A 25,013-nucleotide genomic window follows, 5' to 3' on the forward strand; every position below is an offset into this window, starting at 1 on the left:
ATAAGTCAGTCAGAGAAAGATAAATGCCATATAATTTCATTCATATGTGGAATTTAAGAAACAAAATAAACAAAGGGGGAAATAAAGGAAAGAGAGAGAAACAAACTGAGAAACAGACTCTTAACTATTGAGGACAAACTGATAGTTACCAGAGGGGGGCGAATGTGGGAATGGATGAAATAAGTGGATTAAAGAGTCATGATTACTGAGTAATGTATAGAATTGTTGAATCATTACATTGTACACCAGAAACTAATATAGCACTGTGGTAACCATGATGGAATTAAAAAAACTTCAAAAAGTGGTTATTGATTAATTAAAATTGATTAATTATGATAAGTTACATATATATAGTAATAGCTGGAGAAACCACTAAAAAATTCTACACAAAAGGATCCACTTAAGAATACTATAGATAAATCAATGGAATTCTAAACAATGTTCAAGTAACACACAAGAAAGCAGATAAAACAGCAAAACAAAAACCAGGGAGAATAAACAGAAAAAAACAAAAAACAAAAAACAAAAAACAACAGAAAACCCTAATATATCAATAATTTAAGCTATAAATGGTATAAATACAATTATTAAAACATAGATATTTGAAAAATGGATTTAAAATAATGCAATTACATGATGTATAATAGAAACTCACTTCAAATATAATGAGATAAGCAGGTGAAAAACAAAATTATGGAAAAAGATATATCATGCAAGCATTAATCAAAAGAAAGTAGGAGTGGCTATGTTAATAGCAGAAAAAGTACCTTCAGAGCAAAGAAAATTACCAGAGACAGAGGGGGACATTATAAAATGATGAAGGGGTCAATATACTACAAAGAGTTAGCAATTCTAAATGTGTATGCACCAAATTACAGAGCTGTAAACTATGTGAAGCAAAAACTAGAACTGAAAGAAGACACAGACAAATCTACAGTTATAGTTAGATGTTTCAACAATCTGAACAATGGGTAGGACAGACAGTAAATCAGCTAGAATATAAAAGACCACCAACCAAAAAGATCTAATGAATATACATAGAACATTCTACCTAACAAAGCAGGTATGTATTCTCTTTAAGTGCCCATGAGACATGACAAGATAGACCATACTCAGGGCCATAGACCCTCACAAAATTTAAAAGAATTTGAATCATACAATGTATTCTCTAACTACAGTGGAATGAAACTAGAACTAAGTAGCAGGAAACTCACCAAACACTTGGAAGCAAACAACATATTTCTAAGTAATCTATGATTTAAGGGGAAACTCTCAAGGGAAATAAAAATTTATGTTGAATTGAAAGAAAATAAAATCCAACCTATCAGAATTTGGGGGACACAGCTAAAGCAGTGCTGACAGAGAAATTACCGTCACTAAATATTTGCATTGTAAAAGAGCATAAGTGTGAAATGAACAAAGCTTCCCTGTCAGCCTCCTCACCAAAAAAGAGCACAGCATACCTCAAACAAGAAAAATGAAGGAAACATTAACAGAAATCAATGTAAGTGAAAACAGAAAAAATAGAGAAAATCAATGAAAGAGCCAATTCTTTGAAAAGATCAATAACATTGGAAGACCTCATACAAGCAAAAGAAAATAAAAGGACACCCATTATTAATGTAAGGAATAAAATAGGCCATAGCACTGCAGACATCAAAAGGATAATAAGGGGCGCCTGGGTGGCTCAGTGGTTAAGCCACTGCCTTCGGCTCAGGTCATGATCTCAGGGTCCTGGGATCGAGTCCCACATCGGGCTCTCTGCTTAGCGGGGAGCCTGCTTTCTCCTCTCTCTCTCTCTGCCTGCCTCTCTGCCTACTTGTGATCTCTCTCTGTCAAATAAATAAATAAATAAATAAATAAAGGATAATAAAAGAACACTATATGTAACCCCACATGTAGAAAAATGACAATTTAGATGAAATGGACCTAATTCTCCCCAAAACACAAACTACAACTATTCAGTATGAAATAGATAATTTGAATAGCCCTGTATTTGTTAGGGATAGCAATTGCTCATAATTTTAAAACTCCCAAAAAGGAAATCTTAAGGCCCAGATTGTTTCACTGGAAAATTTTGCCAAATGTTTAAAGAAGAATTAACATCAATTGTATAAATAATCTCCAGACAATAGAAAAGAAGGGAACATGTTCCAGTTTATTTTATGAAGCTAGAATCATCCTTGTACCAAACCAGATAAAGACAGCACAAAATAAGAAATTTTCAGATCAGTATTCTTTATGAATATAGATGCAAAAGTCCTCAACCAAGTATCAGCAAATAAAATCCAGCAATATATAAAGGAATCACAGATCCCATGACTCCATGGGTCTCTTCCAGGATTTAAGACTTGTCCAATATATGAAAATCAGTTAGTGCAAGCCACCATATTAACAGGTGAGAGAAGAAAAGGCACATGGACATATTGATTTGTACAGGAAATGCATTTGACAAAATCCCACACTCATTCTTGATTTTCAAAAATTATCAGAATGGTAATAGAGAGAGTCGTCTTGAACTTGTTAAAGAATATCTACAAAAATTTTACAGTTAACCTCAATCTTAATGGTGAAAGAATAAGTGGTTCATCTCTGATTGGAAATAAAGTAAGAATGTAATCAAGAATCAGTAATCAAGAATGTCTACTGCTTATTCCACATAATGCTGGAAGCTCTGGTGAATGCAATTAAGCAAGAAAAAAGATCATATGGAAAGGAACAAATAATCCTTTCTCTATTTGCAGATGATGCGATTGTTTACTTAGAAAATTTCAAGGAATCTACAATAAATCTGAAGTTAATCAGTAAATTCAGCAAGGTCACAGAATATAAACTCAACGGAAAACACAATTATATTGCAGCATACTAACAATGAGCATATGCAAGTGGTAGTTAAAAATACAATATCATTTATAGTCACTCAAAAAGAGAAAGAAATATTTAGGTGTAAATCTAATAGAATGTGTATAGAACTTCATGATGAAAACTATAAAACCTTGATAAAAAGAAGAACTTAATGAAGAAACATACCATGTTCATGGATTGGAAAACTCAACATAGTAAAGATGTCAGTTCTTCCTAAATTGATACACAAGTTTAATGCAAATTCTATCAAATTTCTGGTAAAGGGTAGATATAGACAAGATTATTCAAAAATGTATGTATAAAGGCAAACGAACTAGAATAGCTAAAACAAGTCTTAAAAGAATAAAATGGGAAGAGTCATTGTACTCAATTTCAAGACTCATTATATAGCTACAGTAATCAAGATTATGCAAGTGGAGGGATAGATACAGAGATCGATGAAAAAGAGTTGAGAACCCAGAAATACATACACTAAATGTCCAATTGATTTTAGGCAAACGTGCAAAAGTAATTTATTGAAATAAAGATAACCTTTTCAACAAATGGCAGTGAACCAATTAGACACCAATAAGCCAAAACAAAACAAAAACAAAATGAACTTTGACCTAAGTCTTGCATCATATATAAAAATTAACTCAAAACAGATCATTGACTTTTATGTTAAATGTAACACTATAAAACTTTAAAAAAAAATAAGGAAAGTATCTTCTTAACCTGGGGCTGAAGAATAGTTCTTAGACTGGACACCAAAAATCCATAAAAACAATCCTGACAAATTGGGCCTCATGAAAATTACAAGCTTTTGCTCTGTGAAATAAAGAACCTGTTAGGAGACTGGGAAGACAAGCTATAGATGGAGAGAAAATATCTTCAAGCCACATATCCAACAAGAGACTGCTATCTAGAATATATAAAGAACTCTCCACCCTCAACATGTAAAAACCCTCAACAAGTTAACTAAAGAAATGGCAAATGATGTGAACAAGTTGCTGAAGAGAGCATAAAGCTGGCAAATAAACACATGGAAAAGTGTTCAACATCATGAGCCAGTTGAGGATATGCAAATGAATACCACAATGAGATATGACTACATACCTATCAGAATGGCCCAATAAAAAAAAGTGACAGCACTCAAATGCTAGTAAGGATAGAGAGAAACGGGATCACTGGCGGAAATAGTACAGCTACTCTGGAAAGCAGTTGGGCAGTTCCTTAAACAAGGAAATATGTAGCTGCCATATGACCCAGCAATTTCACTTCTGGGCATTTAATCTCAAGAAATGAAAACATGCATTCACACAAAAACCTGTGCATTAGTGTTTGTAGCAACTTTATCTGTAATGGTCCCAACCTGAAAAGAACACAAGGATCCTTCAACAATGTTTAAACAAGCTGTAGTGCATCCATACTGCGGAGTACTACTCAGAAATGTAAAGGAATGAATTACTGATACATACCACAACCTGGGTTGATCTCAGAGGTTTATGCCAAGTGAAAAAAAGCCAACCTGCGAAGTTTCCATTTTCCAAACTATTCATCTTTTCCTCTTCTGTTTGTACACGATTTGATTCTAGTTGTATACCATTCCTGAAATTCAGCATTATAGAACTGGAGAACGGGTTAGTAGTTGTCAAGGGTAATGGAAGAGGTGGGGGTGAGAGGAAAATGGGTTGACTATAAAAAGGTAACTTGAGGCATCTTCATGGTGATGGATATTTTCTATACCTTAACTTGCTCACTGTCAGTGGCCTAGTTGTTTTGCAGCTTGTTAACACTAGGGAGAACAGAGTAATGTGTACATGGGTTTGTTCTGTATTATTTCTTATAACTTCATGTTACTCTATCATTATCTTAGAATAAAATGTACATGAACAAACACACAGGCACCACGACTACAACATACTGTGTGCTCTGGCCTTTGCTTCATAACATTCAGACATTGCACAAAGAAGTGAACAAAAGCAAAGCAAATAAGACAGAAACACAAACACCTCCCCTGCCACAGAATTTATAACATCAGACACGATCATTTGTACAGTCCAGTTTTGCAGTAAGTTATTTTAAATACCATGCAGCAGTAGTTAGGTCGATTCTTCAATGTGTTTGAACTTGGCTGTTCTACACTGTGGCCCGGGTACCTGTAAGTGTTACGTGGGCCACTTTCCTAATGGGAAGTTAAGAATTCTCATTTGTATAAAACAATGGAAATTATTCATATTTTCTAAATATTGATTAACAAGTAATTGTAGATAAGGAATACTGGAAAGTCAGGGCACCTGGGTGACTCAGTTGGTCAGGGCACCTGGGTGACTCAGTAAGCCATATCATGATCCAGAAGTCCCAGGGTAGAGTCCCACATTGGGTTTCCTGCTCAGCAGGGAGTCTGCTTCTCCCTCTGACCCTCCCCTCTCTCATGCTCTCTTTCTCTCTCATTCTCTGTCTCAAATAAATTAATTAATAAACGGAACTCTCCAAAAAAAGGAGGGGGATGCTGGAAAGTTATGTAGACGTCAGGATTACCAGTGTGAGAAAATGAGTCTTCACTGTTTGGTGGCTTCATGTTTTTCATGCCCACAGTTGCCTGATAGCACCCAACAGTGTGTTGTAGGAATGATCACATGCCATTTCAGGGTTGCCTAGAAATGATTGCAATATTGGGGTAGTGACAAGCATAATATTTTGAAATACTTATAGTAACTATAATGGGGTATGAAAGTATGGGTGATTGCTGCAAGAATGTATATGTGGTACGTATTGTGGTATTATAAAGTCAGTGCCGCCACAGGAGGAAATGAGAAGGAGTTTGGAAGGAAGATGTTTATTATACCCGCGGGTCTGAGGGGTGCCCAAAAGGGGGGCCGCTGTAGGACATGCAGGTCCACAGGGAAAAAGCACCGGTATCCATCAAGAGGCCCAAGATAACACCAGAGAAAAGTCTGTGGCTGAGCCTTTTTTGGGGCTTCCCCAGGAAAGGCAAAGCAGGGCAGGGAAAACAATTTAGGACTGGCTGCTTTGAATAATTCTGGTCAGCTTTGGGCTATATGAGTGGTTTCTGGTTGCCTGCTACTTGGCCTTGGGCTGATTTCAGGCAGGGAAAATATTGGTGTGTGAGCATTAGATAAGGAAGTAGATGGGCAGAGACTCACGATTGGTTGGTTTGCATGTGAAAGGTATGTTTCTGGCTGGTTGAACCCTCTGCTAGCCCTCTGTTGGCTAGCCCTGGGAGGGCAGTCTCCGCCCAGTAGTGAAGCCTCCCAACAAAATCATGGACTTCCTGAAATCAAACTCAGGGCTAGTGTAGGTTTGTAGGCTGCTAGTGATCTGATAGAGGGCAGAACTGAAGATGTGGATGACAGGAGGCATTGACGTAGAATGAAGAGAAGGAAAGAGTGTAGAATCCATAACATAAGTGAGGGAGCACTTGCATTTTACAGGGGCAGGACCTCCCATTCGTACTAACCCGAGGGGAGGCATAGAGAATGGGTACAAATGTGTATCTTTGCAAGATTTGGTGGTGAAAATTTGTGAGTGCTCTTACTTGATTGCCTCAAGTTTCCTAGTAAGTTACAAAGCAGGAACGGTACCTCAGAGTGGAAGGGGTTGGGCAGGTATGCAGGGGAAATAGTAATTTTGGAAAGTGAGCACATCAGAAAACTTTTCAGGATTGCAGGACATCGTTGAGTGACCACAGATTTAAGTCAGCTGTTTTGAATCTTTTTCTTGGACAAAACTGAGCTATAGGTTACTTGTAAGCCTACTGATACCTGGGAAACAATGTTTAAATATCACTGTATGACATAATATCTAGTAATTCTTTTGTTTTTTAAAAAGATTTTATTTATTTGACAGAGATCACAAGTAGGCAGAATGGCAGGCAGAGACAGAGGGGGAAGGAGGCTCCCTGCTGAGCAGAGAGCCCAATGCAGGGCTTGATCCCAGGACCCTGAGATCATGAACTGAGCAGAAGGCAGAGGCTTAACCCACTGAGCCACCCAGGCACCCCCTAGTAATTATTTCTAATTATTATGTCATACTATAAGAAAAGAAATTTCAAACAATGATCAAAATGAAGATTAAGTATTAGGATAGAATAAATTATGATTTGTGTAATTTAGATTTGTCTTAATCTAGCGAAATTTATAATTAATTACATATATAATCATAATAATATTTATCTTGGCTATAACTTCAGCATTAGGGTTCTTGCATAACCCATGACCCAGTAACTTATTAGAAATCCTTATTAATATCTGTACTTGTGTTATCTTTCAGTATGGACCAGTATTTACAGTCTTCGTTATGGGCACCCGAATGACCTTTGTTACTGAAGAAGAGGGAATTAATGTGTTTCTAAAATCCAAAGAAGTAAATTTTGAGCTAGCAGTGCAAAATCCCGTCTATCGTACAGGTAAAGAATATTTTCAGATAGTTTGTTTGAAATACAACTTTGGAGTCCAAGAGTAGCTTTGTTAACAATTATATCCTCACTCCTCTATCAAGAATGTTGATGGCCCCTTCCTTATTTTATACTTTAAAATCAGGACAGAAGGTAGAAAGAATATCTGATGAGTTTGATCATTGAAAAACAAATTATTGACAGCCTCATGTATGTCTTAATTAGATGTGGGTAAGAGATGAGGTACCCCACTGTTGTTTACTTTGGAAAATATTTGGAATCTGTATCCTATTACAGCTCCCAGGATGTCCTTCACTCTGTTCTGCTGCTGTGTAGACAGTGTTCCACAGGCTATATCTCTTGGCTTGATCACATGTTGCTACTCTGCTCACTGAAAGTAGAATTCTGCTGCTTAATGCACCCTTTACTGTGGCATTTCCTGACACATTCCTAGGGCTATTAAGGTAAGTGGGGCTTGGCCTCATGTAATCTGTGGCCTTTTGCTCTCCCTTCTCAGAGACTTCTGGATTGTACTTCTCAGCATGCATCTGGTGTGACCACCCACTTTATTTCTTCCCAGGCTGCAGATATGAGGTGCCGAGGCCACTCGTCCTCCCAGGAATGGGGAGCTGTTTCGTTTTGGTGCCTCATACTTTTCTCTGCTTCCATAATGTCTGTGCTTGCTTCTGTTGTCTATGAGCTTCTTTCTCTTGGTTTCCTTTTTGGCTTCTTTCTTAGGTTCATCTTCATGTAGCCTCTCATGCATCTCTTGCCATTAAACAAACCAAAAAAAAAAAAAAAAAAAAAACCCAAAACAAAACAAATTTTAGAAGCTGCCAGTGACCAAGAGCATGATGCTTGTTTCTTCTTGCCTGCATGAAGATCACAACATGTTGGTTAAATTCTTTTGACTATTGAGTGCTTCTCGGTACTTAAACTATGGAATTCCAGATCAAAGAAAATAATTATTTTGAAGTTTGAAGGCTCTGAATCTGTAAGTTCACATATCCCTCCAGAAAAACATACCAACTTACTCACCTTTCTTTCACCAATCAGGGGTGCATGAATGTGATCAAGTTTTTTCACATGTGCTGCCTCTGGGGACTTTGATGTTTAAATATTTCTATTTAATAGACAAAATATGTTAAGATGTGCTCTTGAGCCAGCTTCCTATTCCTGTAGTATATCCCCCTAGTACAGAGAAGATCTATGCTCAGGAAATTGAAACATTATTTTTAATTAATAATAAAATACATAATAGGCTGATGAAATAGAAAACTAAGAACTATTTTTTGAAAAAGCTACCTTACAGACAATAAAACGGGATTAAAGAAAAGTATAAAAGAATAATGAGTTTAAAAACTCATACTCTTACTAGACGAACTCAAGCAGGAGTTGTGTATCATGGAAGAAACATGAGCACTAATACAAAGGAAGTAGTGGAGCCAAAGCTACTCATGGGGTAAGGAAGTGTAGACACTTGAAAGAGAAATAGAAGTTGGCAGGAGAAATGTGTGGCTTGTGGCTGTGGGTGTGTGGGGATGGGGTGAGGCTGGTCAAGGAGGGAGTGTTTTGCGCAGCTAGAACATTTAATAAAAATGCTGGGAAATATAAATATAAATAATGGAAATACCACACTGTACCTGGCATACAAACCTGGGGGGGAGAAGGGCCTGGAAATGTTACTGGAAAACTAGAAAGATGGTAGAAGGCCTTTTGTAAACTTTGTTAAATGTAGAAAGCCAATGAAAGCTTTTTAACATGCAAATAAAAATCACCAGATTTGTGTTTCCCAGAGGCCCTCCTAGTCACCCATTTGTAGATCACCCCCAAACGTGAATTTCCCCCACTGACTCTTACAGTCTCGTGGGATAGGTTGAATCTTCCCCTCCTTTTACTTGCAGGAGGTAATTTTATGTACTAGGAAGGCTTTGGCTGCAGTCCCTGTGGCCAAGTAATAGTAGAGGTAAATTGACTGTTTGCTTCAAGGAATTGTTGCTTCTGTTAAAAATAGTTTTCTCTGTTTTTAGCATCAATTCCAAAGAATACTTTTTTAACACTGCATGAAAAACTTTATATCATGATTAAAGGGAAACTAGGGACTTTCAACCTGTATCAACTCACTGGACAACTGACTGAAGAATTACATGAGCAACTGGAGAACTTGGGCACTCATGGGACAATGAAGCTGAACAACTTAGTAAGGTAAAATACATGCATTAGTAGTGTTCAAGCTTGTTGGTTTTTTTGGTTTGGGGGGTTCTTGGAATAAAAAACTTGGAATCCTGCACATTGAACATTAAAAATTATCTGGTTGATTACTGAAGTCGATCTAACTGGTAATTTAAGAGATTTTATTAATCTTTTAAATCTTAATTAATGGACAATTTTTCATTAGCACTCCGATTTTTAGGTGAGCCAATATGATCGTTTTAATACATTTACAGTAATTTCTCCTCAACCATTCCATGCCATGTAGAACATACCTACCTAGAGGGAATGCTGAGAGACAGGTGAGACAGGGAAGGGCACTGGAGGGAATCAAGTGACCTCAGTCATGTTCTGAAGCTTTCTGGCAAAGGTAAGGGCTGGGCCTAGGAGCTGTGAGAAAAATTCTTCATGTGTGAAAGGAGATTTGGTCAATTGAAGTTAGCTATTAAGCACTTTCCATGTCAGTGGGATACTGGGATGCTGAAGGCAGGATTCAGTAGTTCAGACTCATAAAAAAGAATAACAGTTAATATTTCGTTAGAGGTCCAGAAAGAGAGAGAAGAAAACAACAACAACAAAAAAGGCAAGCAACAGACTAAACTTTTAGCATGCCCAGTATCTACAACAAAACCAAGCAAATTCTTGGATATCTTGAAACTCTGGGGGGAAGGAGATCCTGAAAAATTTCTAGTGAGGAAGAGATGGCAAATAAAACTGAAACAAACAGTACTTAGTGTTACTAATCTAGGTCATATTAACAATCTTTGATATTCATTTCTTTATTATGCCACAATAATTATTTTTATTCACTTATGGTGATAGGTATTATATTCCAGTGGGAAGTAGTTTAAATCTGTAGGATCCTATGAGAGCTTGGGAAATTTGGTAACTAGTGTTGCCCTGATTTTTTGGCTCTCTTTGCTGCTGTCTAAAGTCATGGACTGTATCTTAGTTATTGCTATTATTTACTTAATAAGAACTTGTTGAAATTATATTGAATCAATTTATTTTTACATATGATCTCACATTTATCAGGATCTAACAATGATTGCTTAGAAAGCCTTTTAAAATCTTCAGATAAATGAACCACAATTTCAGTTATCCCTAAGTTATCTTGACCACAGTAAACAAATATTAAAACCTTTTGAAACTGATTCTTTCCCAGAAGAATCTGTTGCATATTATTATCTACCCCTAATATATAGCTATTAAATAATGTCCTTTCTTCCTTTCTTTCGCCTTTCTTCTTTGGTCATTGGGTCTGACTTTCTATGTGTTTTTCTTTGTAGGCATCTTCTTTATCCAGTCACAATGAACATACTCTTTAAAAAAGGCTTGTTTCCCACAGACAAGAGAAAAATCAAGGAGTTCTATCAGCATTTTCAAGCTTATGATGAAGGTTTTGAGTATGGGTCCCAGATGCCAGAATGTCTTCTAAGGTAGGGAGCTCTTCCCTACAATTAATTCACTGACCAAGCTCCTCCCAGCAATTTCCCTGTTCTCAGTAGAGAGAGCAGCATCTACGAGGAAGAGACAGGAGCTACTTCTTCAGACGAATTTGTTTTTGGTGTGTGGGTGACTTGATGGAGGAACTGAAGAAGAGAGATGCATTATTTCCTTTTTTTGTTTTCCCCTTATTTTGAGGAGCAAAAATGAGACAGGGAGAGAGAGAGAGCCAGAGAGAAGATACGAGAATGAAACAAAGAGTTTGTTTTGAGGCCTTTTATCCTGTTTACTGTTCTTATGATCACATTCATTGCTATACTTTGGAACCCTGCTAAATCATCAGGCATGAACAGTCTTAGAGGCTGACATGGTTAACCTTGTTCTCCCTGAGGCACAAGGAGGTATGGCCAAATGTATTTTTCACAGTTGGCTCAGTGGTTCAAATGCAAAATAACACATGAGTTTTTAAATGTCTTGGCAGTTGGTTTATAGTGATAACTGGTCAGAAAGTATGAAAAAGATTGTAGCCAGTTTGCTTTACCTGGCTTAAGCCAGCACTGGGTCCTTGTGCTAGTTTCTCATCCTTCAGCCACTGCTAACAGCCAGAGTAAAAGTAGAATAATCAGGTCATGGGCTCTGATTTTGTTTGTTTATTTTTGCTTTTGTTTTTTATTCAATGCCAACCCTATAGGGATTCAAACATTTCTTTGCAAAAACCCTACTAAGATGTGGCTGCCTTGCCCACTCCATTTTCTTTGTGATCTAGTAAGTCTGAAGGTAGACCTCGCATGAAATTCTAGGAAACTTAGAGAAGAAATTTGGAGAAGTAATTATAATTCCATAGATATACCCCTTTTAATGCTGTGACCTATTACTCCTGATGTGCTTTCAAATTAATTTATGCATGTTTTTTTTCTTGCCTAGAAACTGGTCAAAATCCAAAAAGTGGCTTTTAGCACTTTTTGAGAAAACCATTCCAGATATTAAAACATACAAATCTGTAAAAAATAATTCCACGGTAAGTAGTTTTTTGCTGAAGTAAGTGAGTTTTTGCCAAAATGTATGGGAGGAAAACAGTAATAAGGTATGATTTTTAAAATATTTTTTTTTGCCAAAAATCGTGAGATTATTTAGGTAACATTTTGTGTCAAGTATATTGTTGGATTTTTACATACATTATTCTATTAAACAACCTTGTAACAATGAGGTAGGTATTAATAGTAGGTATTAATAGTTATTAAGTAGGTATTAATAATTATTCTACATAAGAAAAAACTAAGGCTACAGACAACAGCATATAACAAGATGCTGAGGTTTTTATTGATTTATATATTACATCGTTAGGTCAACAGCAATAGTTGGGAATTACGGCACATTAGATAAGGATAACAGAGTTCTGCAAAGTAGACTTTGTTCTCGATGCCATTATCACTAATTATTTCTCTCTTCAAATAAAAGGAGGTAGTGAGGTATAATTTGAAAAGCAATGCACTGGAAGCCACTGTCCCAAGTGGCTTGGTTCCAAGTGGATTTGTGGTCCTTCAGTTGTGGTTCCTAGACCAACAGTACCAACATCGTCTGGGGAGGACGCAATCAGAGCCTCTGAGGTGGAGGCTCAACCCAATCTGTGGTTTCATAGCCCTTCCAGGTGTTTCTGATGCTTGTGTAATGACAAGTTCTCAACCCTGCCTGCTCATCAGAATCTCGGGGAGCTTTTGGAAATGACCTGATTCTCCAGACCCACCTTCCCCTTCAGAGACTGGGATTCACTTGGTCTGAACATGGGCTCCAATTCAGTCACTAGTCTCATGACCTTGGGCATAGCATCTTGTCTCTTGACTTGGTTTCTACATCTACCTCATAGAATGTGGGGATTAAGTGAATTAATATTTGTGAAGAAGTTAGAGAATAGTGAGGACTACATAAGAGTTCAGACCATGTGTTTATCATTAAAAATTAGACCTTTTATTTTATTTTTTTAAAGATTTTTACTTATTAACTTGAGAGGGAGAGAGCATGCATGTGCATAAAAGCAGGAGGGAGGGGCAGAGGGAGAGGGAGAAGCAGACTCCCCACTGAACAGGGAGCCTGATATGGGGCTCAATCCCAGGACCAGGAGATCATTACCTGAGCCAAAGGCAGACATTTAACCTAGTGAGCCACCCAGGTGCCCCCCAAATCAGACCTTTTCTTTCTTATAGATGATATCAAATGTTTTTATTTGCTTGCCTTTCATTATTACAGCAAGTGTTACCACAAGCAACACTGCTTAACGCTGGAAGGGAAGATCACTTCAGAAAAAAAGTGATGCATGAATGTTTAGTTATCTTCCACCAGAATAAAGGGAATAGAAAGCTATTTTGGAAAGCCCCACACTGATAAACAGTGTTTTAGCTAAGGATTCTACTTCACAAACAGACCCAACACATTTTGTTTGCATTGTTTTCCAGGATTTAGGGGTGAAGAGGCATGTGTATAAAAGATGAGCTCAGATGAATCTGTGCTCTGTGGGCCTGGCAAACAGTGTTTTGAGTGCCCCAGATAAAACTCTCCACTGAGGTTAAAGCCTCTGCCTTCGGCTCAGGTCATGATCCCAGGGTCCTGGGATGGAGCCCCACGTCGGGCTCTGTGCTCCACAGGGAGCCTGCTTCCCCCTCTCTCTCTGCCTGCCTCTCTGCCTACTTATGATCTCTCTCTCTGTCAAATAAATAAAATCTTTAAAAAAAACAAACAAACTCTCTACTGACATTACTTCTAGAGCAGCATTTCTTTTTGAAAAGTCTGAAGAAATGAGGCATTTTTAATCATGGGTACTCTAACTCTCTGTTTGAGTAAAGATAGATTTTGCATTTTGCTGAAGCTAATCCAATGTTTAAGACTTGGGGGCAGAACTCGGTTTGAACATTCAGGAGCAGTTTTCATTTTTTGTGTGTATAATTTTTGTTTTTTTCCAGCAGTGTTCACACTGAGCTTATGTTCTGTACCCAGTTTTTTTTTTTTAATGTGGTCTAAGAAGAAAATAAAAGATTCTGTTGTCTTCTGTATAAGTAGATTTCAATGGCCTAGTTAAGCAGAAGACTGGAAGAAGTTTTTTTTTTTTTGGAAATATTACACACACATCTATTACATTATAAACATCAAGTGTGGTGATTTCTCCCTTGTTATTCTAGATATGTATTAAAATAGTATTTTCACTTAAAATTAAGATTTCAACTACAGGATAGCATCCAAAGAATGAAATCCATGTATAGGATTTTCCATGAGCTATAAACTTTGTGTTATTTTAATTTATGTTATATGATAGAAACCAGCACTGAATAAAATTTATACTTAAGTAATTTGCAATTTTGCTAACCCATTGTTACAAAAACAATAAGACATCGCTAACATTTTGGGGGGGCTTATTCTGTGCTAGACATAATGTTACTACATTTCACAAATTCATGACTCATTTTTCAGAGCAGCTCTAATACCCAGAAAACTGGAGATTTTTAAAACCAGAAAACAGAGGATTAGGGTGGTTAATCACTTTGGAAACATTACATGCCTTTGTAAGTCATAGTACTAGTCTCTCATCGTGTATTTTGTTTGATTGTGGTTTAACAGTTATTTCATGTATCCCAAGATCTGAGGCAAAACTACTAAATAGTGGTACAATACAGTTCTCTTAATCCCTAATCCATGGGAGTTGTGGGCTGTATCTCTCATGGGGCAGTATATCGCAATAGCTAAGAGTGTGGGCTATGGAGCAGGGGCTAGGCTCTCAGCATTTGAATCCCAGCTCAACCACCCACAAGCTATCTATTCTGGCCGAGTTCCCTAACTTAAGTGGCTTCAGTTTCCTCTAATGTGAAACAGTGAAGATAACAGTATCTACTTCTTCAAATTGTACTGAGGATGAATGGTTGAACATTTGCAAAGCCCTTAAAGCAGTACTCGCCTTAGCAAGCAATAACTAGGCATTAGCTGCCATTATTTTTATCACCTGAATTTGAGTTATTTAAGATTCAAAGTACATGAGTAACTTAATGCAAATGTATCTGAATCTCTTCCCCACGATCAAGAATGACCATTAACAAAGGTGTGACTGGGAAACCTCCCAGTGAAGAAAAAGCTTCCATGGAATTTGTGTAATGACTGGAGAGCCACCATAGGTAGACTTGGATGGGGCCCTGATCTTAGTTGGCACCATTCCAGTCAGATATCCCTTCTCTGCATATTGAAGTATTTATACTATCTCCTGGATTGGCAGTGCTTTCTCCATGGTGTACAGGCTGAGAATCTTCATGGCAAATAGGGGTAGGGTTTGCTCTGGAATGCTCCAGATACCTGTTTTTCTCTGTTGCTTGCATTTTCCTAAAAGCAGAGGTTTATTTTAAAAATTGTCAAAATGATAATATGTACTAAGTTTTGTTTCAAGTGCTTTATAGGTAGTAACTGGTTTAATTCTCACAACAATTCTATGAGGTAGATACCATGTTATGACCATTTTATAGATGATGAAATCGACACAGAGCTTAAAGTAACTTGTCCAAGGTTATCATCTGGGTCTTGACTAACTAAGCCAGATTCTGGTTCCACATATAAGGATCTTGGAAGTTGCCACTCTATCCTAACAACAAGCACAAGGCTGAACAGACCAATACTAAGATTATCAGACTGGGACTTTAAAACAGCTATGCTTAATATGTTGAGGGCTCTAATACATAAAGTAGACAGCATGGCAGAACAGATAGATAAGATAAGCAGAGAAATGGAAATCCTAAGAATGATTAAATGCTAGATATAATAAACACTATTATAACATAAATAAGGATGCTTTTGATGGGCTTATTTGTAGACTGGCAGAGCCGAGTGAAGAATCTCTAGAGGATATAGCAGTTGAATGTCCCAGAACTCAAAAACAAAGAGAGTAAAGGCTTAAAAAAAAGGTAGAACAGAATACCCAAAGACTATGGAAGTGTGGGACAACTCTAAAAGGGAGAGCGTCCATACAGTGGGAATACTAGAAGGAGCAGAAAAGGGGAAAGGAGCAGAAGAAGTATTTGACACAATAATGATAGAATTTTCCCACAATTGATGTCAGACACCAAACCATAGATCCAGCAAGTTCAGAGAGCACCAAGCATGTAAACACCAAAAACATTATCATTTTTTAATTATTAAAAAAAAAAAGATAAAAAGTCCTAAAGAAGTCAGAAGGGAAAACACACATATCTATAGAGGAACAAAGATAAGAATTTTTTCGGACTTCTCCTTAGAAACTATGCAAAACAAAAATAGAGTAGAGTGAAATATTAAAAGAGTAGAGTGAGAAAAAAAAAACCATCAATCTGGAATTCTGTACCCTGTGAAATTATCCTTTAGAAGTAAAGTTGAAATAAAGGCTTTTTCAGTCTAGCAAAAATGAGAGAGTTACAAGAAGTATTAAAGGAAGTTCTTCAGAGAGAATAAAAATAATATAGGTCAGAAACTTAGATCTATATAAAGAAGGGAAGAGCATCAAAGAAAAAATAAGTAAAGGTGAAATAGAAATTTATTTTCCTTAATCTTAATTGATCTAACAGGTAACAATTTGTTAAAATTATAATAGCAACAATATATTCAGATACACACACACACACACACACACACACACACACACACTTGTGTGTGCTTATATATAAATGAAATCATTATGTATGGTTATCTGCATGTCTGTTTGTATCCTTTATCATATCCTTCTATAATAATAATCCAGTAAATAAAATGTTTCTCTGACTTGCATGAACCCCATAAACAAATTAATTGAATGTGGGGAAGGGTTGTGGGAACCTCTGATTTATACAGGCAATCAGTCAGAAGTACAGATAACAAACGACTTGAAGCTGGCATCTGAATTCCAAGGATGAGGTTTTGTTAAAACTTCAATCTGTAGTCAGTTGGCCCAAAGTGCAGGTAATAGCCTGGGCTGTGACGGGCACCTAAAGGACAGGTGGGAGGTGGGGAAAAGATATAGTCTTGGAGGACTAAATCCTTAACCTTTAGAACCCCATGTTATTTCTGGGTAGAGGGTGTCAGAATTGAGTTGAACTGAGTTCAACTAGATAGTGTCCTGAGTGTTTTTATTGCTGTTTGGAACTCCCCCTCCACATATACACACACATTAGAAATTGGCATCAGAATTTCACAGTGAGTATGTCCGCTTTACTACTTCCTTTCAACATAGTACTGGAAGTCCTATGCAGTAAACCAAGAAAGGAAATAAAAGTTACATAGATTGGGAAAGCAGATATGAAACTGCCTTTGTTCACAGATGTCATGATCATATTTGTAGAAAATCCAAGAGAATAGACAAAAAAGTACTGACACTTTGGAAGACACTTTGGTGGTTTCGTACAAAACAGAGCATACTCTTGCCGTAAAATCTAGCAATTGTGCTCCTTCATATTTGCCCAAATGATTTTGAAAATTTATGTCCACACAAAAACCTGCATTTGGATGTTTAAAGTAGTTTTATTCATAACTGTAAAACTTGAAAGCCACCAAGATGCCTTTTAGTAGGTAAATAGATAAACTGTGCCACATCTAGGGAATGGAATATTATTCAGCACTAAATACAAATGAGCCGTCAAGCCATAAAAAGACATGAAGGAACCATAAATGTGTATTACTAAGTGAAAGAGGCCAATCTAAGAAGATTATATAATGTATGGTTTCAACTATATGAAATTCTGGAAAAGGCAAGATGTGGAGAAAGGAAAAAGATCAGTGGTTTTTGGGGAGGGAGGAGAGATACACTTGCAAAGCACAGAGAATTTTTAGGACAGTGAAAATAATTTATATGACATTATAATGGCAAATATATATCACCATGCACTTGTCCAAACCTAAAGATTTTACAATGCCAAGAGTCAACCCTAAGGTAAACTATAGGATTTAGGTGATTGTGATGTGTCAATATCTTTGATCCATGGTTAAAAAAAAAAAAAAAAAAGTACGATTTTGGTGAATGATAGTGATAAGCAGAGAAGGCTATGCCTGTGTAGGGATCAGAGTTATATGGGAATTCTTTTTACTTGCTTCTCAGTTTTATTGTAAACCTAAAATTGTGATAAAAATAAAGTATTTAAGAAAAAAAAATCAAAACCAAAAACGAAGCCAGCGTTTGAACCAATGCAGTAAAGCAATTGTGTTCTAGAGTACCTACTCCTAATAACTATGCTACCAGTAGCTACATAAACCCTTTAGCATGCTTCAAGCTGCAAACCTAGGAACGACAGAAATAATGTATTTGGGATTAAGGAAAAATGTGTGGTCTATGTTTACAAACACCATTCTTTGTCACATAGCTGTGGTTTGACAAGATGTATTTCTTTTAAACAGACATTAATGCAGGCTATGCTGGATATCATAGAGACGGAGAGAAAGGAGGAAGAGAGCCCCAATTATGGGCTCTTAATACTTTGGGCTTCTCTGTCCAATGCTGTCCCTGTAAGTATATTAGTAAAATAGGAGTTATATTTCTGTCTCCTGCAATTTCGGTTTTTTCCCTTTGTTATTCTTTTCTTCTTCTTCTTCTTTTTTTTTTTTTTTTGTTTTTTGTTTTTTGTTTTTGTCTTTTCACTTCTTTATTATGGGAAAGAAAAAGGCTACAGTGGATTTGGCTGTGAGCTAGAAAAACAAAACCCAATGCCTAATGAAATCTAATAAGATCACAAAGGAGGCAGAGCAGAGACATCAAGTGAATTCTGCCCTTTGCAAGGCAAGCTTGTAGGAGGCTAAGGGAAAAGCTTGCACTTTGGGATCAGTTGTGACAACACCTGCTTTTATACAGGTGCTTTTAAAAAGAGCTTTCTTTGTCAGGCAACGTGCTTAGTACTGGCGCTTCAAAGATGAGTAAGTCTTAACTCTGTCATTTTATTGGGGAGAGAGTAGGTAAATGGATAGTCTGGGATAGAATTAGGCATGAATCAAGATAACCCCCACCAGAGCTATAAAATCTCATGGAGATAATTTAAACCCTCAGCTGCCTTTTCTTTATGTGTAACAAAGGGATAATACAACTGGTATGGTCCTAGGACTTGGGTACTTAATAAATGGTAGCCCTCCTTTCTCTATAAGGTGGTTGTGAGAATTCAGTGAGATAAACCCAGCTGGTGCCCAGTGAGTATCAGTTCTTTGTCTTCCCCTCTACCTGTTCTCCTGCACGCCATTCCTGTTTGTGTTTCCTGGCATCTTGGTCCTGTAAGTTTCCCCATGAATGGACTAGTGACATTGGAACTCACGGTACTAAAGAAAGCAGAACCTTTTTAACTGTTTCTTTCTAAAGCTGTTATGAACTAGATTAAAGCCATGTGATATGTCTGCTCCTTCTTGTCGGATGCACATCAGGGAGGATCTCACATTAGCCTAAACTGCTCTAATATTATTTGAGAAATTAAAGGGTAACCTGTTTTCTACTGAGCAGGAATATTCAGTCCATCTCTAATGATAAATGTGTCCATTTTCTTTTTTCTTCTAACAAATAGGGATGAGATATTTCAGGTATCATTTATGTCTCCTTCCTCTTTCTTAGAGAAGGCTTTTTAAGTACTGATAGTCTAGTTTCTTTTCATGGGTTGTAAACTGACTGGGTAAAGAGCAGAAGTAGAAATTCTGCTGTCTCTGCCATACGTACTTCATCTGGTATGGGCAAATAAAAATCATCTAATCCTTTTTCCCCTCTTTTATGTACTTCTGATATCATGCCCTGATTTCTCTTTGTGTCGTTTTCTTGGATACTGATTAAGCTTACAGCAAAATTAAAAAGGAATGTCAGAACATCTCCCTAAGCAGAACAGAACAGCCCTTCCTGTCACTGGATTAATTTTCAAGATCTCATTAGAGAGATCCTCCAGAAGAAGGGGACACAAAACCGCATTGATCGGACTCAGGGGAAGTCATTTCTTTGGAATCTGTTCCTGGCACCAGCCTGAAAGGATTTAAATCATGAATTTCAGAAAGAAAAGTGTCTGATGATTAGTGAGAGTTCCATCTTTCTGGCTCTCAGTGGCACCTCCAAGAGGCAGCTGGTGTGCAGGCAAAAACCCTCGAAAGGCTTTAGAGTCAGGCCCAAAGCCAAATCCCAGTGCTGGGTGGCAGTGAGTCAAGTGTTTAACCTCTCTGAGTCTCAGTGTTCTCATCTATAAAATAGGAGGAATGTTATCTACCACATTGGATGATCATAAACATTATATTTTTAAGATATGGCAAGTGGCTGACAGTCCCTGAAAGAAAGAAGGTGCTCACTGAATGTTAACTTTCTTTCTTTCTTTTTTTTTTTTTTTTAAAGATTTTATTTTATTTTATTTGACAGAGAGAGATCACAAGTAGGCAGAGAGGCAGGCAGAGACAGAGTGGGAAGCAGGCTCCCTGCTGAGCAGAGAGCCCAATGCGGGGCTCAATCCCAGGACACTGAGATCATGACCTGAGTGATCATGAGCAGCGGCCTAATCCACTGAGCCACCCAGGCGCCCCTGTTAGCTTTCTTTTATGAAAAGTAAGGCTGTTGTTTCAATCATTACTTTCAGTGGCGCATTAATAATAAACTACCCTGTCTTCCAAAACTGGACCACTCAAATGCCCCAGGGTGGGAGTGGCCGCTGCTGTCTGGCTTCAGTGATCTCCCCTCACTGCCTAGAGAACCCCCAAAAGCACTGCCACTGGGATAAGTAGTGCAGCCTGTCCTTTCTTGGTGCCCAGGTCAGGTTCTCTTCTCTCCCATTCTGGGCTCTCCCTCAAGGGGCGTGGAACTCAGAGCTCAGGCTTGAGATAGGCTGGGGACAGGACAGATCACCAGAAGGCTCCATTGTGGTCGAGGTGAACTTTGGTAGATTGGCCCAAAATACCAGCCATAATTTGCGAAACCATTTGTATGGGAAAACTATTTCCAATTTCCAAGAAATCCCTGCCCAGTAAATCTTGTGGACCATTTTTCCAAAATGAATCTCACCGCTGACATTTTATCGTTGTTATTGCTTCTCCCAAGCTCTTTCCAAACCCTTTCAGTACTGACCGTGACCCCCCACCCCAACCCACCTTACCATCCCACAGTCTGTGTTGTCTGTCCCAACCATTGCCTGTACTCTTAGCTCTTTGTCCTCCTGATTGCATTTCGTACCCCCAACTAGATGTGAAGTTCTTTGGGCAGGAATGATATCTAGTATATGTTTGTGTTTACCATGATTGTAGAAGACTGTCTGACCTGTTATAGAGACTCCATCAGTATTCGTTAAATCTCTTTTGAATGTAACAATAAAGGATGCTGAAGAGCATACCTATTTCATCTTCTCTTACTGGGCTGGACTTTCCTCCTTGTCCCTTTCCATCTTTATTTTTATCCCAAAAACATTGCAGTGGCTGCTTCTGAAGTTCAGTGAGCCAGGTGGCCCTTCTCCTTTTTGAGCTGCCATTGCCATGGACTTGACCCTTTGGCAAAATACTAATTGATACTTTGGGGAGCGGTCTTTAACTGGGCGTGCGCAAAGATCCCGAAGTCATTTATTCTTGTTTGTTTCCGTAATATATGTAAATTTCTCATTTACTCATTACTGTCTTTTATGTGACTATTCTTTTTTTTTTAATGTAATTGAGTTTTTTACCAAATTTAAAAATGATAAACAACATCTTCATACAGCCATGAATAATTTAGTTGAATTCCTTGTGTTCATTATGAAATAAGTTTTACCCAATTTTTGTGAGTCTCTAAAACTCTAAGCACTGTTTGGTATAACTCTGAACACTTCTTTTGTATAACTGAAAATCTATGCGCTATCCACTAAGCTGTTTTTCCCCATTACAAATTCTGACCCTTTAAATAAGACAAAGTGAGTATGGATGGAGTCGTTATTAATTAAATCCAGTAATTCAGCACTTCCATCCATAGACCATGGTAGCAGGGGCCCGAGCGGGAGACAGGAGAAGTGAGCTCTCTGAGCATGTTTCTTCTACTGTAAAATGGGCTGGATGAGATCTAGGGTAAGTCTAAAGTGATCTGAATCATGCTGCAGAAAGAGGCTCTCCAGATGGTGGTGGCCTTGGCTTTCCCATTCACTTTGTCTATGTACACAGTACCCTGTTTACGGGGCCATCGGGTTTCATGCCCCAGGGCGGGAAACCACGAGGAGTATTCAATTTGGCTTACTTGACCGTTTCCCTTCAGATAGTTGCTCTTCCTTTTTTGGCCACAGAGGGGAGTATTGGGATTATGTAAAGGTACTTAAAGTTGCCCCACAAAAGAGACAGAAAGACTTCAGTGTTTTAAATGTGAAATATTGTCTGAGTCTTTCAGGGCTGATTGAAATTTCTTTTATAATTTTACAATAGCTGAAATTTCTTTTACAATACATGTTTACAGAAAAGATGCAAGGGAAACCCAAACTTCTTTTATTAATTTTATACAGTTTCCTTTTTTATGGAGTCTAAAATTAGAGGCAAAAACATCTACCTGAGTTAGTGGAAAGTTAATTTTTGAGATATATGGCAGTATAATTTTAACCTTGTAATACCGCAATGAGGAAAGATGTGAAATAATCTTCTTTGGTCTAGAGAGAATTTGCAAGCATGATACGTTCAGTAATATTCAGGTGGGAAAGGACCATTATTTTTCATATTGAGTACTCTCATAATTTAGTTTATGTGATTTGAGGTATATTTTTCTGGGCTTATTGAAAATTACCTTTTTTTTTGCAGAACATAGGATTTGCTTATTCATATCTATTTCATGAAATTTAATTTTTAAAAATATTTTCATTGGAATTAACATTTTAAGTGTCATAATTTGCTGTTTCTGAATATTTAATGTATGCATATATAATATTTTATAATGTGTATTACCAAAAAAGAATCCTGCCTCATTTTGTAGTAAAGATAGTTTAATCTGTAAAAACAACAAAGTTAAACTATAGTGACAAAATAGAAGTATAGATTTGACCTCTCAGAAGTCTATAACAACTCTCTTGTTCAAAAAATCTAGTTGTTTCCAAAAATGCTCCTTACTAACATACTTTTTTTTAAATTAAATTTATTTATTTTCAGCACAACAGTATTCATTATTTTTGCACCACACCCAATGCTCCATGCAATCTGTGCCCTCTATAATACGCACCACCTTGTACCCCCACCTCCCACCCCCCACCACTAACATACTTTTAAGTTTAATTTAAACATTTTCCTGGTTTTTTCTAATGTTTATGGCGAATATTAAGCGTGCTTTTATTCACTTTCAAAGGAGGTTGTATTGTGTGATACATGTTTTCTGTTTTGTTTTGTGTTTTTTAAGGTTGCATCTTGGACACTTGCATTTATCCTCTCTCATCCCACTGTCCACGAGACCATTCTGGAAGGCATATCTTCTGTGTTTGGCACAGCAGGTACTAAACCTGAATGAACTGACCTGGCTGAAGAGATATCTAATGAGTACTTATCACATGTTATGGGTACAGCTAAAGGCCCAGAGTTTTATAGAAATTGAACGTAATCCAAAATTGAACACAAGTTGTGTGTTTCAGGGTATAAATTGATCAGGTAGATTCCTAGAATTTAATTACTGTCCAGGTTATTTTAGAGGGCATCTAGTCTAACTCCCTTACTTTCCAAATCATGAAATAAGTGCTAAAGAGATTGTGATTTGCCCAATTTCTCTACTGTATATGTATAGACAAAGCCTTTTTCTTCAAATTTGGTGGCCCCTCAGTTATTTTTGTAATTCAGGATTTTCTAGATTTTGTAAAAAGTAATACAGTGCATATATTACATAACACAGATGTTCAAGTAAAGTTTTGTCACCAAAGGAATTGTTTTAAAAGTTAGAGTTTTAGGTGCCTTGTTAGTGCAGTAGGTAGCGCGTCAGTCTCATAAAAGTTAGAGTTTTGGGGGTGCCTGGGTGGCTCAGTGGGTTAAAGCCTCTGCCTTTGGCTCAGGTCATGATCCCAGGGTCCTGGGATTGAGGCCCACATCGGGCTCTCTGCTCAGCGGGGAGCCTGCTTCCCTTCCTTTCTCTCTGGCTGCCTCTCTGCCTTTGTGGGTCCTGGGATTGAGGCCCACATTGGGCTCTCTGCTCAGCAGGGAGCCTGCTTCCCTTCCTCTCTCTCTGGCTGCCTCTCTACCTACTTGTGATCTCTGTCTGTCAAATAAATAAATAAATAATCTTAAAAAAAAAGTTAGAGCTTTGGGAGGTTAGAACAGTAAGAGGGGATTGCCACCTTGCTTTTTTTAGTTCAGATTTGTACTCTTCAATTGTCATCTGTTTTAAAAAGCAGAAATAAGCTTGGGTGCTTATTCAAGCTACTTGCACTCAACTACTTGTTTATAATTTGACCTGTTGGGAAGTAGTATCTCTTAAAAAAACCTTACTATGTCAAATTATATGTTTTGATATAAAAAGAATAATAAATGATTTGGAAGAAAACAATATAATAGGTATATTATATCCTACAAAAGGTAGGATATAAATTAACAGCAACCCCCTGCTTCATAATTGCTGAAAATATTTTATCTGGAATTTTTTTCTTTATTTTCTACTGCTTCTTATTGAATCAAACCAGAAAGCAAATTGGCTTGTTCAACATTGACTATCTACACCATATAGAAATAGTGAGGATTAGAATCACTAAGTAGAAACCATGCTAACATGTTGGATTCTGGAGACACATTAGTGAGTAAAAGAGAAGACTACTTGCCTTTATGGAGCTTACCTCTACAAAGTTACGGAAACACACAGGCCTGTATGTCTACAAACAGTAAAAGGGAATGTGTCCTTGACTGTCACATTTCCGACTTCACCATTTCCTTACTAGAGTCCTCTCCTCATATAGGGTTCTCTAAAATCCTGGTCTTTAGGAAATCATGAAGTAGTTATGGAATGGTGGAGATAATGTGGTGAGCCTGTCTGACCCAAAGGCTACAACAGAAGTATTATATTCGTCTAAATGTCTATAATACTTGAATCTTGAACTCTTGAACACAGTTCAATGGAGAAAGACATACCCTTTATTCTTTTTCTACATTCTGGTTTATTTTTAGAACGCATTGTTCTCCACTGACAAATGCTCCTTCAAATACTGATACCAGTGTA

General features: G+C 37.4%; 1 protein-coding gene across 8 annotated transcripts in view; it reads left to right on the plus strand.

Annotated features, from left to right (window-relative positions):
* The window catches only part of LOC132017992 (24-hydroxycholesterol 7-alpha-hydroxylase), a 90,012-nt gene that overhangs the window by 7,681 nt on the left and 57,318 nt on the right, over nt 1-25,013 (plus strand). For 5 of the 8 annotated variants that reach the window (XM_059400316.1, XM_059400311.1, XM_059400315.1 and 2 more), the window contains 6 exons: nt 7,138-7,273; nt 9,292-9,466; nt 10,762-10,911; nt 11,843-11,936; nt 18,284-18,391; nt 23,220-23,310. In XM_059400316.1, coding sequence (XP_059256299.1) covers nt 7,165-7,273; nt 9,292-9,466; nt 10,762-10,911; nt 11,843-11,936; nt 18,284-18,391; nt 23,220-23,310 — 727 coding nt within the window. In that variant the 5' untranslated portion in view covers nt 7,138-7,164. Of the gene's footprint in view, nt 1-7,137; nt 7,274-7,558; nt 7,726-9,291; nt 9,467-10,761; nt 10,912-11,842; nt 11,937-18,283; nt 18,392-23,219; nt 23,311-25,013 lie in introns of those variants that run through there. The other 3 variants (XM_059400317.1, XM_059400319.1, XM_059400314.1) reach the window with 3 other exon arrangements.

Source organism: Mustela nigripes, chromosome 5, assembly GCF_022355385.1.
Source record: "Mustela nigripes isolate SB6536 chromosome 5, MUSNIG.SB6536, whole genome shotgun sequence".
In the NCBI taxonomy this organism is placed as follows: Eukaryota; Metazoa; Chordata; class Mammalia; order Carnivora; family Mustelidae; genus Mustela; species Mustela nigripes.